The 12935-nt window shown below is 57.8% G+C and overlaps 1 protein-coding gene across 1 annotated transcript in view; it reads left to right on the forward strand.

Annotated features, from left to right (window-relative positions):
• The window catches only part of NBEAL2 (neurobeachin like 2), a 35115-nt gene that overhangs the window by 5435 nt on the left and 16745 nt on the right, over positions 1-12935 (forward strand). The window contains 15 exon segments of the mRNA XM_068404599.1: positions 310-398; positions 1197-1367; positions 3470-3551; positions 5944-6065; positions 6146-6228; positions 7568-7653; positions 9174-9459; positions 9531-9637; positions 9839-9922; positions 10045-10128; positions 10266-10364; positions 11522-12087; positions 12180-12312; positions 12415-12534; positions 12611-12935. Coding sequence (XP_068260700.1) covers positions 310-398; positions 1197-1367; positions 3470-3551; positions 5944-6065; positions 6146-6228; positions 7568-7653; positions 9174-9459; positions 9531-9637; positions 9839-9922; positions 10045-10128; positions 10266-10364; positions 11522-12087; positions 12180-12312; positions 12415-12534; positions 12611-12935 — 2437 coding nt within the window.

Raw genomic sequence — 12935 nt, forward strand, 5'->3', positions numbered from 1 at the left:
GAGGGGGTGCCCTGGCGCTCCACAGGTTGTGCTGCTCTGGGCGCTGATTGGTCAGTGGCTCCACAGGTTGTGCTGCTCTGTGCGCTGATTGGTCAGCATCTCCACAGGTCGTGCTGCTCTGACTGCCCATTGGCCAGTGGCTCCCAGGGTGGTCCTCACACCCCTGGTACCAATTGACCATTGGCTCCTGGGAGGGGGGGGGGGGGGTGTTTAAACTTATCTGGCTGCTGATTGGCTGATACCTCCGGGGTGGCGGTCAGCGTGGGATCTGATTGGCCAGCGGCTCCAGCTCCCTCCTGGCCCTTGCAGAAGGACCTCTCCTACCTGCAGCAGTGGCTGGAAGCCTTCGTCATGAACTTCGAGAAGATCATCACCCTGCCCTCGCTGGAGCCCCGCAGGTGAGGAGCACCCCGGGGCACCCATGGGTGCTGCCAGGGTGACACCCAGCGCCGAACTCAGGGCTCGTCGTGGCGGCGGCACATCCGCTCCCCGTGGTTTGGAACCATCCGGTCTGGAGGGTGAAGGGGGGTTTGGTGGGGATGGGGGTGATGGAGATGAGGGTGATGGGGATGAGGGGTGATGAGGATGGGGGTGATGGGGATGATGGGGATGGTGGGTGATGGGGGTGATGGGGATTGGGGGGTGATGGAGGGTGATGGGGATGGAGGGTGATGGGGATGAGGGGTGATGGGGATTGGGGTGTGATGGGGATGGGGGTGATGGGGATGGGGGGTGATGGGGATGGAGGGTGATGGGTATGGGGTGATGGGGATGGGGGTGATGGGGATGAGGGTGATGGGGATGGGGGGTGATGGGGATGAGGGTGATGGGGGGTGATGGGGATTAGGGGGTGATAGGGACGGGGGGTGATGGAGATGAGGGTGATGGGGATGGGGTGATGGGGGGTGGTGGGGATGGAGGGTGATGGGGATGAGGGGTGATGGGGATTGGGGGGTGATGGGGATGGGGTGATGGGGATTGGAGGGTGATGGGGATGGGGGTGATGGGGATTGGAGGGTGATGGGGATGGGGGGTGATGGGGGGTGATGGGGATGGGGGGTGATGGGGATGAAGGGTGATGGGGATTGGGGGGTGATGGGGATGGGGGTGATGGGGATGGTGGGTGATGGAGATGGGGATGATGGGGATGGGATGATGAGGGATCACATCCTGCCCCCCGTTTTCCCCCATCGCAGGCCGGAGGAGTCGGTGTCGGAGATCCCGGTGCTGCCGCGGGAGGTGGTGCAGGTGCTGAGCCAGCGGCTGGGGCAGTGCGTGGCCCAGGTCCCGCGGGAGGAGGAGGAGGGTGACGGGGGCAGCCTGGGGCAGGTGCTGCTCCTCCTCAAGTTCTTCATCATCATCTGCAGGTGGGTGACACCCCCCAAGGTGCCTTAACCCCTCCAAGGTGCCTTAATCCCCCCCAAATTGCCTTAACCCCTCCAAGGTGCCTTAATCCCCCCCCAAAAGGTGCCTTAATCCCTCCCCACAAGGTGCCTTAATCCCTCCCCAAAAGGTGCCTTAATCCCCCCCAAAAGGTGCCTTAATCCCCCCCCAAGTTGTCTTAATTCCCCCCCAAATTGCCTTAATCCCCCCCAAGGTGCCTTAATCCCCCCCAAAAAGTGCCTTAATCCCCCCCAAAAGGTGCCTTAATCCCCCCCAAGGTGCCTTAATCCCCCGCAAAAGGTGCCTCAATCCCCCCCCAAAAGGTGCCTTAATCCCCCCCAAATTGCCTTAATCCCCCCCCAAAAAGGTGCCTTAATCCCCCCCTCAAAAGGTGCATTAATAACCCTCAAGGTGCATTAATCCCCACCAAAAGGTGCCTTAATCCCCCCCAAGGTGCCTTAATCCCCCCCCAAATTGCCTTAATCCCCCCCAAATTGCCTTAATCCCCCCCAAGGTGCCTTAACCCCTCCAAGGTGCCTTAATCCCCCCCAAAAAGTGCCTTAATCCCCCCCAAGGTGCCTTAATCCCCCCCAAAAGGTGCCTTAATCCCCCCCCAAATTGCCTTAATCCCCCCCAAATTGCCTTAATCCCCCCCAAGGTGCCTTAACCCCTCCAAGGTGCCTTAATCCCCCCCAAAAGGTGCCTTAATCCCCCCCAAGGTGCCTTAATCCCCCCCCAAAAGGTGTCTTAATCCCCCCCAGGTGCCTTAATCCCCCCCAAAAGGTGCATTAATAACCCTCAAGGTGCATTAATCCCCCCCAAAAGATGCCTTAATCCCCCCCAAGGTGCCTTAATCCCCCCCAAAAGGTGCATTAATCCCCCCCAAAAGGTGCATTAATAACCCTCAAGGTGCCTTAATCCCCCCCAAAAAGTGCCTTAATCCCCCCCCAAAAGGTGCCTTAATCCCCCCAAGGTGCCTTAATCCCCCCCAAAAAGTGCCTTAATCCCCCCCAAGGTGCCTTAATCCCCCCCTAAAAGGTGCCTTAATCCCTCCCCAAAAGGTGCATTAATAACCCTCAAGGTGCATTAATCCCCCCCAAAAGGTGCCTTAATCCCCCCCAAAAGGTGCCTTAATCCCCCCCAAGTTGCCTTAACCCCTCCAAGGTGCCTTAATCCCCCCCAAAAGGTGCCTTAATCCCCCCCAAGTTGCCTTAACCCCTCCAAGGTGCCTTAATCCCCCCCCAAAAGGTGCCTTAATCCCCCCCAAAAGGTGCCTTAATCCCCCCAAAAGGTGCCTTAATCCCCCCCAAAAAAGTGCCTTAATCCCCCCCAAAAGGTGCCTTAATCCCCCCCAAATTGCCTTAATCCCCCCCAAAAGGTGCCTTAATCCCCCCCAAATTGCCTTAATCCCCCCCCAAGTTGCATTAATCCCCCCCAAATTGCCTTAATCCCCCCCCAAATTGCCTTAATCCCCCCCAAGGTGCCTTAATTTGCCCCCAAGGTGCCTTAATCCCCCCCAAAAGGTGCCTTAATCCCCCCCAAAGTGCCTTAATCCCCCCCAAAACGTGCCTTAATCCCCCCCAAGGTGCCTTAATCCCCCCCAAAAGGTGCCTTAATCCCCCCCAAATTGCTTTAATCCCCCCCAAATTGCCTTAATCCCCCCCAAATTGCCTTAATCCCCCCCAAAAGGTGCCTTAATCCCCCCCAAAAGGTGCCTTAATCCCCCCCAAGTTGCCTTAACCCCTCCAAGGTGCCTTAATCCCCCCCCAAAAGGTGCCTTAATCCCCCCCCAAGTTGCCTTAATCCCCCCCAAGTTGCCTTAACCCCTCCAAAGTGCCTTAATCCCCCCCCAAAAGGTTCCTTAATCCCCCCCCAAGGTGCCTTAATCCCCCCCAAAAAGTGCCTTAATCCCCCCCAAAAGGTGCATTAATCCCCCCTAAATTGCCTTAATCCCCCCCAAAAGGTGCCTTAATCCCCCCCAAGGTGCCTCAATCCCCCCCCAAAAGGTGCCTTAATCCCCCCCCAAGTTGCCTTAATCCCCCCCAAATTGCCTTAACCCCCCCAATATATTATCTCCCCCTCACAGGAACCTGGAGAACATCCAAGCCGACAGAACCCCCGGCTTCATCCCGGAGGTGCTGAAGCTGCTGCGGGTCTGTGCGAGCAAGGTGAGCGTGTGGGGAGACCCCCCTGCCCCAATCTGGGGGGGGAGCTCAGCCAGAGGAGGGTTATTTACGTATTATATTTATTTAGGGGTGCTGAGGGAACAGGCGGATGAAGTTGCTGAGTCCATGAGTTTTTGTCGGGTCCTGCCCTTGGGGCACAACAACCCCCCGCCCCGCTACAGGCTGGGGCAGAGGGGCTGGAAAGTGCCTGGGGGAAAAGGACCTGGGGGTGTTGGTCGATGGCAGCTGAACATGAGCCAGCAGTGTGCCCAGGTGGCCAAGAAGGCCACCAGCATCATGGCTTGTGTCAGCACTAGTGTGGCCAGCAGGACCAGGGCAGGGATCGTCCCCCTGTGCTCGGCACTGGTGAGGCCGCACCTCGAATCCTGGGTGCAGTTTTGGGCCCCTCACGACAAGAAAGACCTTGAGGTGCTGGAGCGAGTCCAGAGAAGGGCAACGGGGCTGGGGAAGGGTCTGGAGCACAAGTGTGATGGGAGCGGCTGAGGGACCTGGGGGGGTTTAGCCTGGAGAAAAGGAGGCTGAGGGGAGACCTTCTCGCTCTCTACGACTGCCTGAAAGGAGGGTGTAGCGAGGGGGGGTCGGTCTCTTCTCCCAGGGAACAAGCGATGGGACGAGAGGAACCGGCCTCAAGTTGTGCCAGGGGAGGGTTAGATTGGAGATCAGGGACAATGTCTTCATGGAAAGGGTTGTCAAGCGCTGGCACAGGCTGCCCAGGGCAGTGGTGGAGTCCCCATCCCTGTGGGGATTTAAAAGCCGTGTAGATGTGGTGCTGAGGGCCATGGGTTAGTGGTGGCCTTGGCAGTGCTGGGGTAACGGGTGGACTCGATGATCTTAAAGGTCCTTCCCAACCAAAACGGTTCTGTGATTCTATGATTTCTGAGAAGTCGTGGCCATCAGGTGAAGTTCCCACTGACTGGAAAAGGGGAAACATAACCCCCACCTTCAAGAAGGGAAAAAAGGAAGACCTGGGGAACTACAGGCCAGTCAGTCTCACCTCTGTGCCTCGCAAGATCATGGAGCAGATCCTCCTGGAAACTATACTGAGGCACACGGAAATCAAGGAGGTGACTGGTGACAGCCAACGTGGCTTCACTAGGGGCAAATCATGCCTGACAAATATGGTGGCCTCATACGACGGGGTTACAGCATGGGTGGATAGGGGAAGAGTGACTGATGTCATCTACCTGGACTTGTGCAAAGCATTTGACACTGTCCCGCACGACATCCTTGTCTCTAAATTGGAGAGACATGGACTTGATGGATGGACCACTCGGTGGATAAGGAATTGGCTGGATGGTCACACTCAGAGTTATGGTCAACGGCTCAATGGCCAAGTGGACACCAGTGACGAGTGGCGTTCCTCAGGGGTTGGGATTGGGACCTGTCCTGTTTAACATCTGTGTCGGTGACGTGGACAGTGGGATTGAGTGTGCCCTCAGCAAGTTTGGGATGACACCGAGCTGTGCGGTGTGGTGACACGCTGGAGGGAAGGGATGGCATCCAGAGGGACCTGGACAGGCTGGAGAGCTGGGCCTGTGCGAACCGCATGGAGTTCAACAAGGCCAAGTGCAAGGTCCTGCACGTGGGTCGGGGCAATCCCAAACCCAAATCCAGGCTGGGCGGAGAATGGGTTGAGAGCAGCCCTGAGGAGAAGGACTTGGGGGTGATGCGTGAGGAGAAGCTCACCATGAGCCGGCAACGTGCACTGGCAGCCCAGAAAGCCACCCGTGTCCTGGGCTGCATCCCCAGCAGCGTGGCCAGCAGGGCGAGGGAGGGGATTCTGCCCCTCTGCTCCGCTCTCGTGAGACCCCCCCTGCAGTGCTGAGTCCAGCTCTGGGGCCCCAACAGAAGAAGGACACGGAGCTGTTGGAGCGAGTCCAGAGGAGGCCACAGAGATGCTCCGAGGGCTGGAGCCCCTCTGCTCTGGAGACAGGCTGAGAGAGCTGGGGCTGTTCAGCCTGGAGAAGAGAAGGCTCCAGGGAGACCTTCTAGCACCTTCCAGTGCCTGAAGGGGCTGCAGGAAAGCTGGAGAGGGGCTTTTGACAAGGGCATGGAGTGACGGGACGAGGGGGAATGGTTTTAAAGTGAAAGAGGGGAGATTGAGATGAGATGTGAGGAAGAAATTGTTTGCTGTGAGGGTGGTGAGAGCCTGGCCCAGGTTGCCCAGAGAAGCTGTGGCTGCCCCCTCCCTGGCAGTGTTCAAGGCCAGGTTGGATGGGGCTTGGAGCAACCTGGTGTGGTGGAAGGTGTCCCTGACCGTGGCAGGGGGTTGGAACTGGGTGGTCTTTAAGGTCCCTTCCCACCCAACCCTGTCTCTGGTTCATGGCTCTATGATCTGTTTTGGGGGGGTTAATCCTGCCGTGGTTCCCCACAGCTGAGGAGCCCGCGGGAGGCCGAGCGGGGCGGGATGCAGCTGCAGAGCGGGATGCTCTACGCCCTGCACCTCTGCGAGTGCCTCTTCGACCCCTACCAGACCTGGCGGCGGCAGCTGAGCGGGTGAGTGGGGACCCCCCGCTTTGCACCCCAAACCCCCCCCATCCCCTCGTGTCCCCCCCACCTCACCTCGCTCTTTCCAGGGAAGCCATCAGTGCGAAGGAGAAGAGCAAATACAAGTTCGCCCCGGCCCCTTTGCCCCCCGAGTTCGGCACCTTCTTCCAAGGTACAGGGGGGCCCCCAATGGGATGGGGGGGCACATAAAGGGTCGGTATGGGATCCATAGGTGTGTAGAGCATCCAGGCATGTAGGGGATGCTGGGGTGGGGATGGGATCCAGGAGCGCATATAGGATCCGTGAGGGCTTATAGTGTTCAGGAGCAGGTGTAGGATTTGAGGGCAAATATAGGATCCTGTACCTGCCCCTGGTTATCCTGTACCTGCCCCTGGTTATCCTATACCTGTCCCTGCAAATATAGGATCCTATACCTGCCCCTTGTTATCCTATACCTGTCCCTGCAAATAGAGGATCCTATACCTGCCCCTAGTTATCCTGTACCTGTCCCTGCAAATAGAGGATCCTATACTTGCCCCAGGATCAGTATATGATTTGGGGGCAAATATAGGATCCTATACCTGCCCCTGGTTATCCTATACCTGCCCCTGGTTATCCTATACCTGTCCCTGCAAATATAGGATCCTATACCTGCCCCTGGTTATCCTGTACCTGCCCCAGGTTATCCTATACCTGCCCAAGGTTATCCTATACCTGCCCCTGGTTATCCTATACCTGCCCCCACAAATATGGGACCCTATACTTGGCCCAGGATCAGTACATGATTTGGGGGCAAATATAGGATCCTATACCTGCCCCTGGTTATCCTGTACCGGCCCCAGGTTATCCTATACCTGCCCCTGGTTATCCTATACCTGCCCCCACAAATATGGGACCCTATACTTGCCCCAGGATCACTATATGATTCGTGGGCAAATATAGGATCCTGTACCTGCCCCTGGTTATCCTATACCTGCCCCTTGTTATCCTATACCTGCCCCTGCAAATATAGGATCCTATACCTGCCCCTGGTTATCCTGTACCTGCCCCCACAAATATGGGACCCTATACTTGCCCCAGGTTCAGTATATGATTCGGGGGCAAATATAGGATCCTAAAGCAGGGATTAAATCCTGCACGACCTGGAGAACCTGCAAAAATCAATGCAAAGGGGACTTTTTTCAGGGGAAACCCCCCCAAAAAAACCCCTTGGAGGCAAAGGCGTTGCAAAAAAATCACCGAAAACTCCCAACGAACCCACCCGCCTGTAAATCCCCCGACTGAACCCGATTTTTGGACAAAACCCCATTCTTTTAAGACAAAAAAACCTCCCCTGGCACAATCAGAGCTGCAAAAAATTTGAGCATCTTCATCCCCACCATCATCAACAGGGTCCATCACCCACAGAGGCTTGTTTTTGGGGTGGATTTGGGTAGAAAAGGGATTTTTTTCCCTATTTTTTTTTTGGTGCTTACTCCTTGAAGTAAATCTTTCCCTCCTCATCCTCGCAGAGAGTTTCCAACCTGGAGGGCAGCTCCCTGAAATGCTCCAGCTCCGACTTATCCATCTTTTTGGGGCCATTCTCTCCGGATCCAAGGTAGCGTTGGGCAAGGGGATGGGTAAGACTTGAGTTCCTCAACCAAGCAATAAACCCCAAATCTTGATTTATTCCCCACTTTTATTTATTGATATATTTATTCCAAACAAGATAAATGCTGGAATTAAACCACCTTTAAAAATCATATTTAAAATTCCAGCCCTAAATTCAGTGGGTTTTACCTTAAAAAAAGAATTAAACATAAGCTGCTGGTTCACCACCGGTTCGGCTCCGAGTTGGCAGCTGACAACTTCTTGGCTGAATAAATTGGAGCAGAAATAAGTTTTAATTAAGCCAACACTTCAAAATCAGGATTGAATTAATAGTTCTGAAATTTGCTTTCAATTAATTTCAATTAACCAGCAAACTGACTGCCCGGGGTTTGGATGGGTGGACTCTTCGTTGGGTTAAAGACTGGCTGGATGGCCGAGCCCAGAGAGTGGTGGGGAACGGGGCAAAGTCCAACTGGTGGCCAGTCACTAGTGGTGTCCCCCAGGGCTCAGTTGTGGGGCCGGTGCTGTTCAATGTCTTTATAGATGATCTAGACGTAGGGATTGAGTGCACCCTCAGTGAATGTGCAGATGACACCAAGCTGGGTGGGAGTGTCGATCTGCTGGAGGGTAGGAAGGGTCTGCAGAGGGATCTGGACAGGTTGGATCGATGGGCTGAGACCAACGGCGTGAGGTTCAACAAGAACAAGTGCCGGGTCTGACACTTGGGCCACACCAACCCCCTGCAGCGCTACAGGCTGGGGGAAGAGTGGTTAGAAAGAGCCCTGGGGGTGCTGATGGACAGGCGGCCAAACATGGGCCAGCAGTGTGCCCAGGTGGGCAAGAAGGCCAATGGCATCCTGGCCTCTATTAGGACTAGTGTAGCCAGCCGGTCTGGGGAAGGGATCGTCCCTCTGTACTGGGCACTGGTGAGGCCGCACCTTGAATCCTGTGTCCAGTTGTGGGCCCCGCACTTCAAGAGAGATGTTGAGGTGTTGGAGCGAGTGCAGAGGAGGGCGACCAAGGTGGGGAAGGGTCTGTAGGGTCTGACCTGCGAGGAACGGCTGAGGGAGCTGGGGGTGTTTAGCCTGGAGAAGAGGAGGCTCAGAGGTGACCTTAGTGCAGTCTACAACTACCTGAAGGGAGGTTGGAGCGCAGTGGGAGTCGGCCTCTTCTCCCAGGCAACCAGCGCTAGGACAAGAGGACACAGCCTCAAGCTTGGCCAGGGGAGGGTCAGGTTGGACATTAGGGAGCATTTCTTCTCAGCAAGGGTCATTAGCCATTGGAAGGGGCTGCCCAGGGAGGTGGTGGAGTCACCATCTCTGGAGGGGTTTAAGCAAAGCCTGGACATGGCACTTAGTGCCCTGGTCTAGTTGCCATGGTGGTGTCAGGGCAATGGTTGGACTCGATGATCCCAGAGGGCTCTTCCAACCTCAGTGATTCTGTGATTCTGTTAATAGCTTAAATAAAGGATTTGATATTGCAGTAGGCGACATAAAAGCTTGTTTTCCCCCCCCATCATCCCGACAGCCCAACGCGCTGCGGGCCATCACACCGGCGGCGGTGGAGGTGCTGCTGGGGGTGCTGCGGCGGGGAGGTGGGGGGACCCCCATGGTCCCCAGGCTGCTGGAGCTGACGTTGCACGCCGTGGTGGCCGTGGTGCACGTGCTGCACGGCAGCAGTCCCGGCGCCGGCCCCGTGCCCTTGCGCGTCCTCCTCGATGGTTACTTCAGGGTGCTCAATTCCGACCTGCCCGTCGCTTCCTTGGCACCGGAGGCGGCCAGTGGCCTCATCGCTCTTCGCGTCCTCATGTTGGGTAGGTGGCTGGGGACGGGGATGGGGACGGGGAGGTGGGGTGGGTGCTGAGCCGTCTCCACCTCGCCGTAGATGCCATCCCGGCCATGCTGAGCTGTGAGGACCGGCCGGTCCTCCAAGCCGTCTTTCTCAGCAACAACTGCTTCGAGCACATCATCCGCCTTCTCCAGAACAGCAAGGTACCACGTTGGTGTCCCCCTCTTGATGACATCGGGGTTGGGCAACCTAATCTCCATCCTCACCCTTCCTGGCTCTAAACAATGCTGGGACAGGGTGGCCACATCCCAGGGGTGGGGACACTCCATCATCCCCTTCCCTCTTCCCCCCACCCTGTATCGAGTGCTTCTCCTTGGGGCTGATGCCCACCCCGTGTCCCACAGCTCTACCTCGGCAACTCGCGGGAGGCAGGCGAAGCTCGGGACAAGGTCCCCACACGGCTGCCGGATGGGGACAGACTCCAGCAGGTATCGTATGGGGCCACCCCATAACCACGTGGGACCACCCCATAACCAAATCACCAGGCATGGTGGGTTGTGTCCCCCCGACCCCATGGCTCAGCAGACCCACCACCCCCATGTCTCTGTAGGTCTTCGACAGCAGTTCCGACGCCATCGCAGTCCATGCCATTGGGGTGCTCACTGCCATCATGAGCAACTCGCCCTCAGCCAAGGTGGGCAGCGGACCGGGGTGGGGGAGACACCCCAAAAATGGCTGGGTTTGGGGGTTTTCATGCTGCGAGATGGGCTGGGGTGAAAGCAGCACGTGGTGGGGCTCAGCGCAGGGTCACACGTGCCCGGGTGCTTGCAGGAGGTGTTCAAGGAGCGCATCGGCTATGCCCACCTCTACGAGGTCTTGAGGAGCCAGGGCCAGCCCACCAAACGGCTACTCCAGGAGCTCCTCAACATGGTGAGCATGCCCGCTTCTCCTCCACGCCGAGCAAAGCCCTCAATGCTGGTGGTTCGTGATGGAACTCAAGCCCCGGCAGCCCCAATCCTCACCCCCCAAGTCCTCTCTACCCTGCTAGTTTCTTATCGACTTCCTCCCAAGGGGTCCTGGGGCCATCTTTAGCTTGGAGTCATGCTCAGCTTTGAGGAGGTTTGAGCCCTTTCTGATGTGGTAGTGCTTGCTCTGCTACTGCTGGATGTGCCAACATCTCCAAAATGCTTGATGCACGGGGTCTCCAGGGTGCTTGATACGTGGGGGTCTCTGACATGCTTGATGCACAGGGGTTTCCAAAATGCTTGATGCATGGGGCTCTTCAGGACACTTGATGCATGGGGGTTCTCCAAGGTGCTTGATGCACAAGGATCTCCAAAGCACTTGATACATGGGGGTCTCCCATATGCTTGATGCATGGGGGTCTCCAAAGACCCTTGATGCACAGAGGTCTCCAAGCCTTTTGATGCACAAAGTTCTTCAAGACCCTTGATGCACAGGGGTCTCCAAGACTTTAGATGCCTGGAGTTCTCCAAGATGCTTGATGAATGGAGTTCTCCAAGACCCTTGATGCACAGGGGTCTCCCAAGACCCTTGATACACATGGGTCTCCCTAGACCCTTGATGCACGGTTCTCCAAGACCCTTGATGCACAGGGTTCTCTGAGACCCTGGATGCCTGGAGGTCTCCAAGCTTTTGATGCCTGGAGGTCTCCAAGCTTTTGATGCCTGGAGGTCCCCAAGCTTTTGATGCCTGGACGTCCCCAAGCTTTTGATGCCTGGAGGTCTCCAAGCTTTTGATGCCTGGAGGTCCCCAAGCTTTTGATGCCTGGACGTCCCCAAGCTTTTGATGCCTGGAGGTCTCCAAGACACTTGATGTATGGGGTCTCCAAGACTTTTCATGTGTGGGGTCTCCAAGGCTTTTCATGTATGGGGTCTCCAAGGCTTTTCATGTATGGGGTCTCCAAGGCTTTTGATGCACAAGGGTCTCTGATAGGCTTGATGCACGGGAATCTCCAAAACACTTGATGCACAAGGTCTCCACCGCCAACTCAGGGTAACCAGGGGGAGGAACTGTCCCTCTTGATGGAGTCAGGGCTGCACCGACCGGCTCTTGTGTTTCGGCAGGCAGTGGAAGGCGACCACAGCTCCTTCCCGGTGCACCCCATCCGCAACGAGCAGCCCCTGCTCATCCTGCTGGCCTGGCTGCCGGCGTTGGCATGCCATGACCTTCAGGTCTTCCTCTCGGGCCAGCTACGGCGGCTCTGCGAAGCCTCCCTGCCCAGCCGCCTCACCTGCGTCAAGGCGGGCATGGTGGGCTGCCTGCTGGGTGCCCTGGCCACCGAGCCAGCGCTGCCGGCTACCTGCTCCGAAAATCTCCTGGAGCTGCTGCAGGCGTTGGGCAGCCTCTCCATCCGCCCCGGCGAGCTGCGGCAGCTGCTGCGGCTTCTGCGGCACGACCGGGGTCGGGGACCTCATCCCTACACGCCACCCGTCATCCGGGCGCTCTCGGGGATGGCGCGGGCCGAGGGCCCCCCGCGGGCGCTGCAGTGCTTCGACCTGACTCCCGGCATGGCGGGGATCATGGTGCCCGCTGTCCAGAAGTGGCCTGGTGGTGCCTTCGCCTTCCACGCCTGGTTGTGCCTGAGCGAGGAGGAGCCACCGGTGAGGCCGAAGAGGAGGCAGCTCTACAGGTGATGCTCAATGGAGGGACCAAGGGCGGGGGGCTGAGGTGAGGATGAGGAGGGGCAGCACCACCATCCCCACCACGCATCTCCTCCACCAGCTTCTTCACAGCCGGTGGGACGGGCTTCGAGGCGTTCTTCACCGCTGGAGGTGTGTTGGTGGTGGCCGTCTGCACCAAGAAGGACTACATGACGGTGGCATTGCCAGAGTTTGCCTTCAACGACTCAGCTTGGGTGAGCACCATCACCATCCCTGTCCCCATCCCTGTCCCCATCCCCATCACAGGGGGCAACAAGGACACCGGGATGCCTGACACCCCCTCGCTGTCCCCCCAGCACTGCGTTGATGTTGTCCACGTCGCCGGCCGCCGGCCCTTTGGCCAGAACGTCGTCAGCATCTACACCGATGGGCACCTGCGGAAGACAGCGCAGCTCCGCTTCCCCTCCCTCCATGAGGTGGGGGACGCCCCCGGCAGGATCCCTCCCCATGGCACTGGGGTGGAGGCCAAGCACGACTTCTTCTCCCTTCCAGTCCTTCACCTCCTGCTGCATTGGGTCTGCGGGCCACCGGACCACCACTGCCACCACCTCCAGCCACCCACCGGCGTCCCATGGGCCAGAGATGATGTTCCCCGCACGCCCCGTGCTCAGCCACTCCCAGTCCGTCCCCGCCTCCCTGGGCCCTCACTCCTGGACCCCCACTCAGCCCCCCACCGAGGGGGTAGTGGCCACCACGGCGGCTGGCAGCCAGGACACCGAGTGGGGCAGCCCCACCTCCCTGGAGGGTCACCTGGGCTCCGTGGCCATCTTCTGCGAGGCTCTGCAGCAAGCCCAGGTCAAGGCCCTCTTCTGTGCTG

Source organism: Nyctibius grandis, chromosome 7 (genome assembly GCF_013368605.1).
Source record: "Nyctibius grandis isolate bNycGra1 chromosome 7, bNycGra1.pri, whole genome shotgun sequence".
Taxonomy (NCBI): Eukaryota; Metazoa; Chordata; class Aves; order Nyctibiiformes; family Nyctibiidae; genus Nyctibius; species Nyctibius grandis.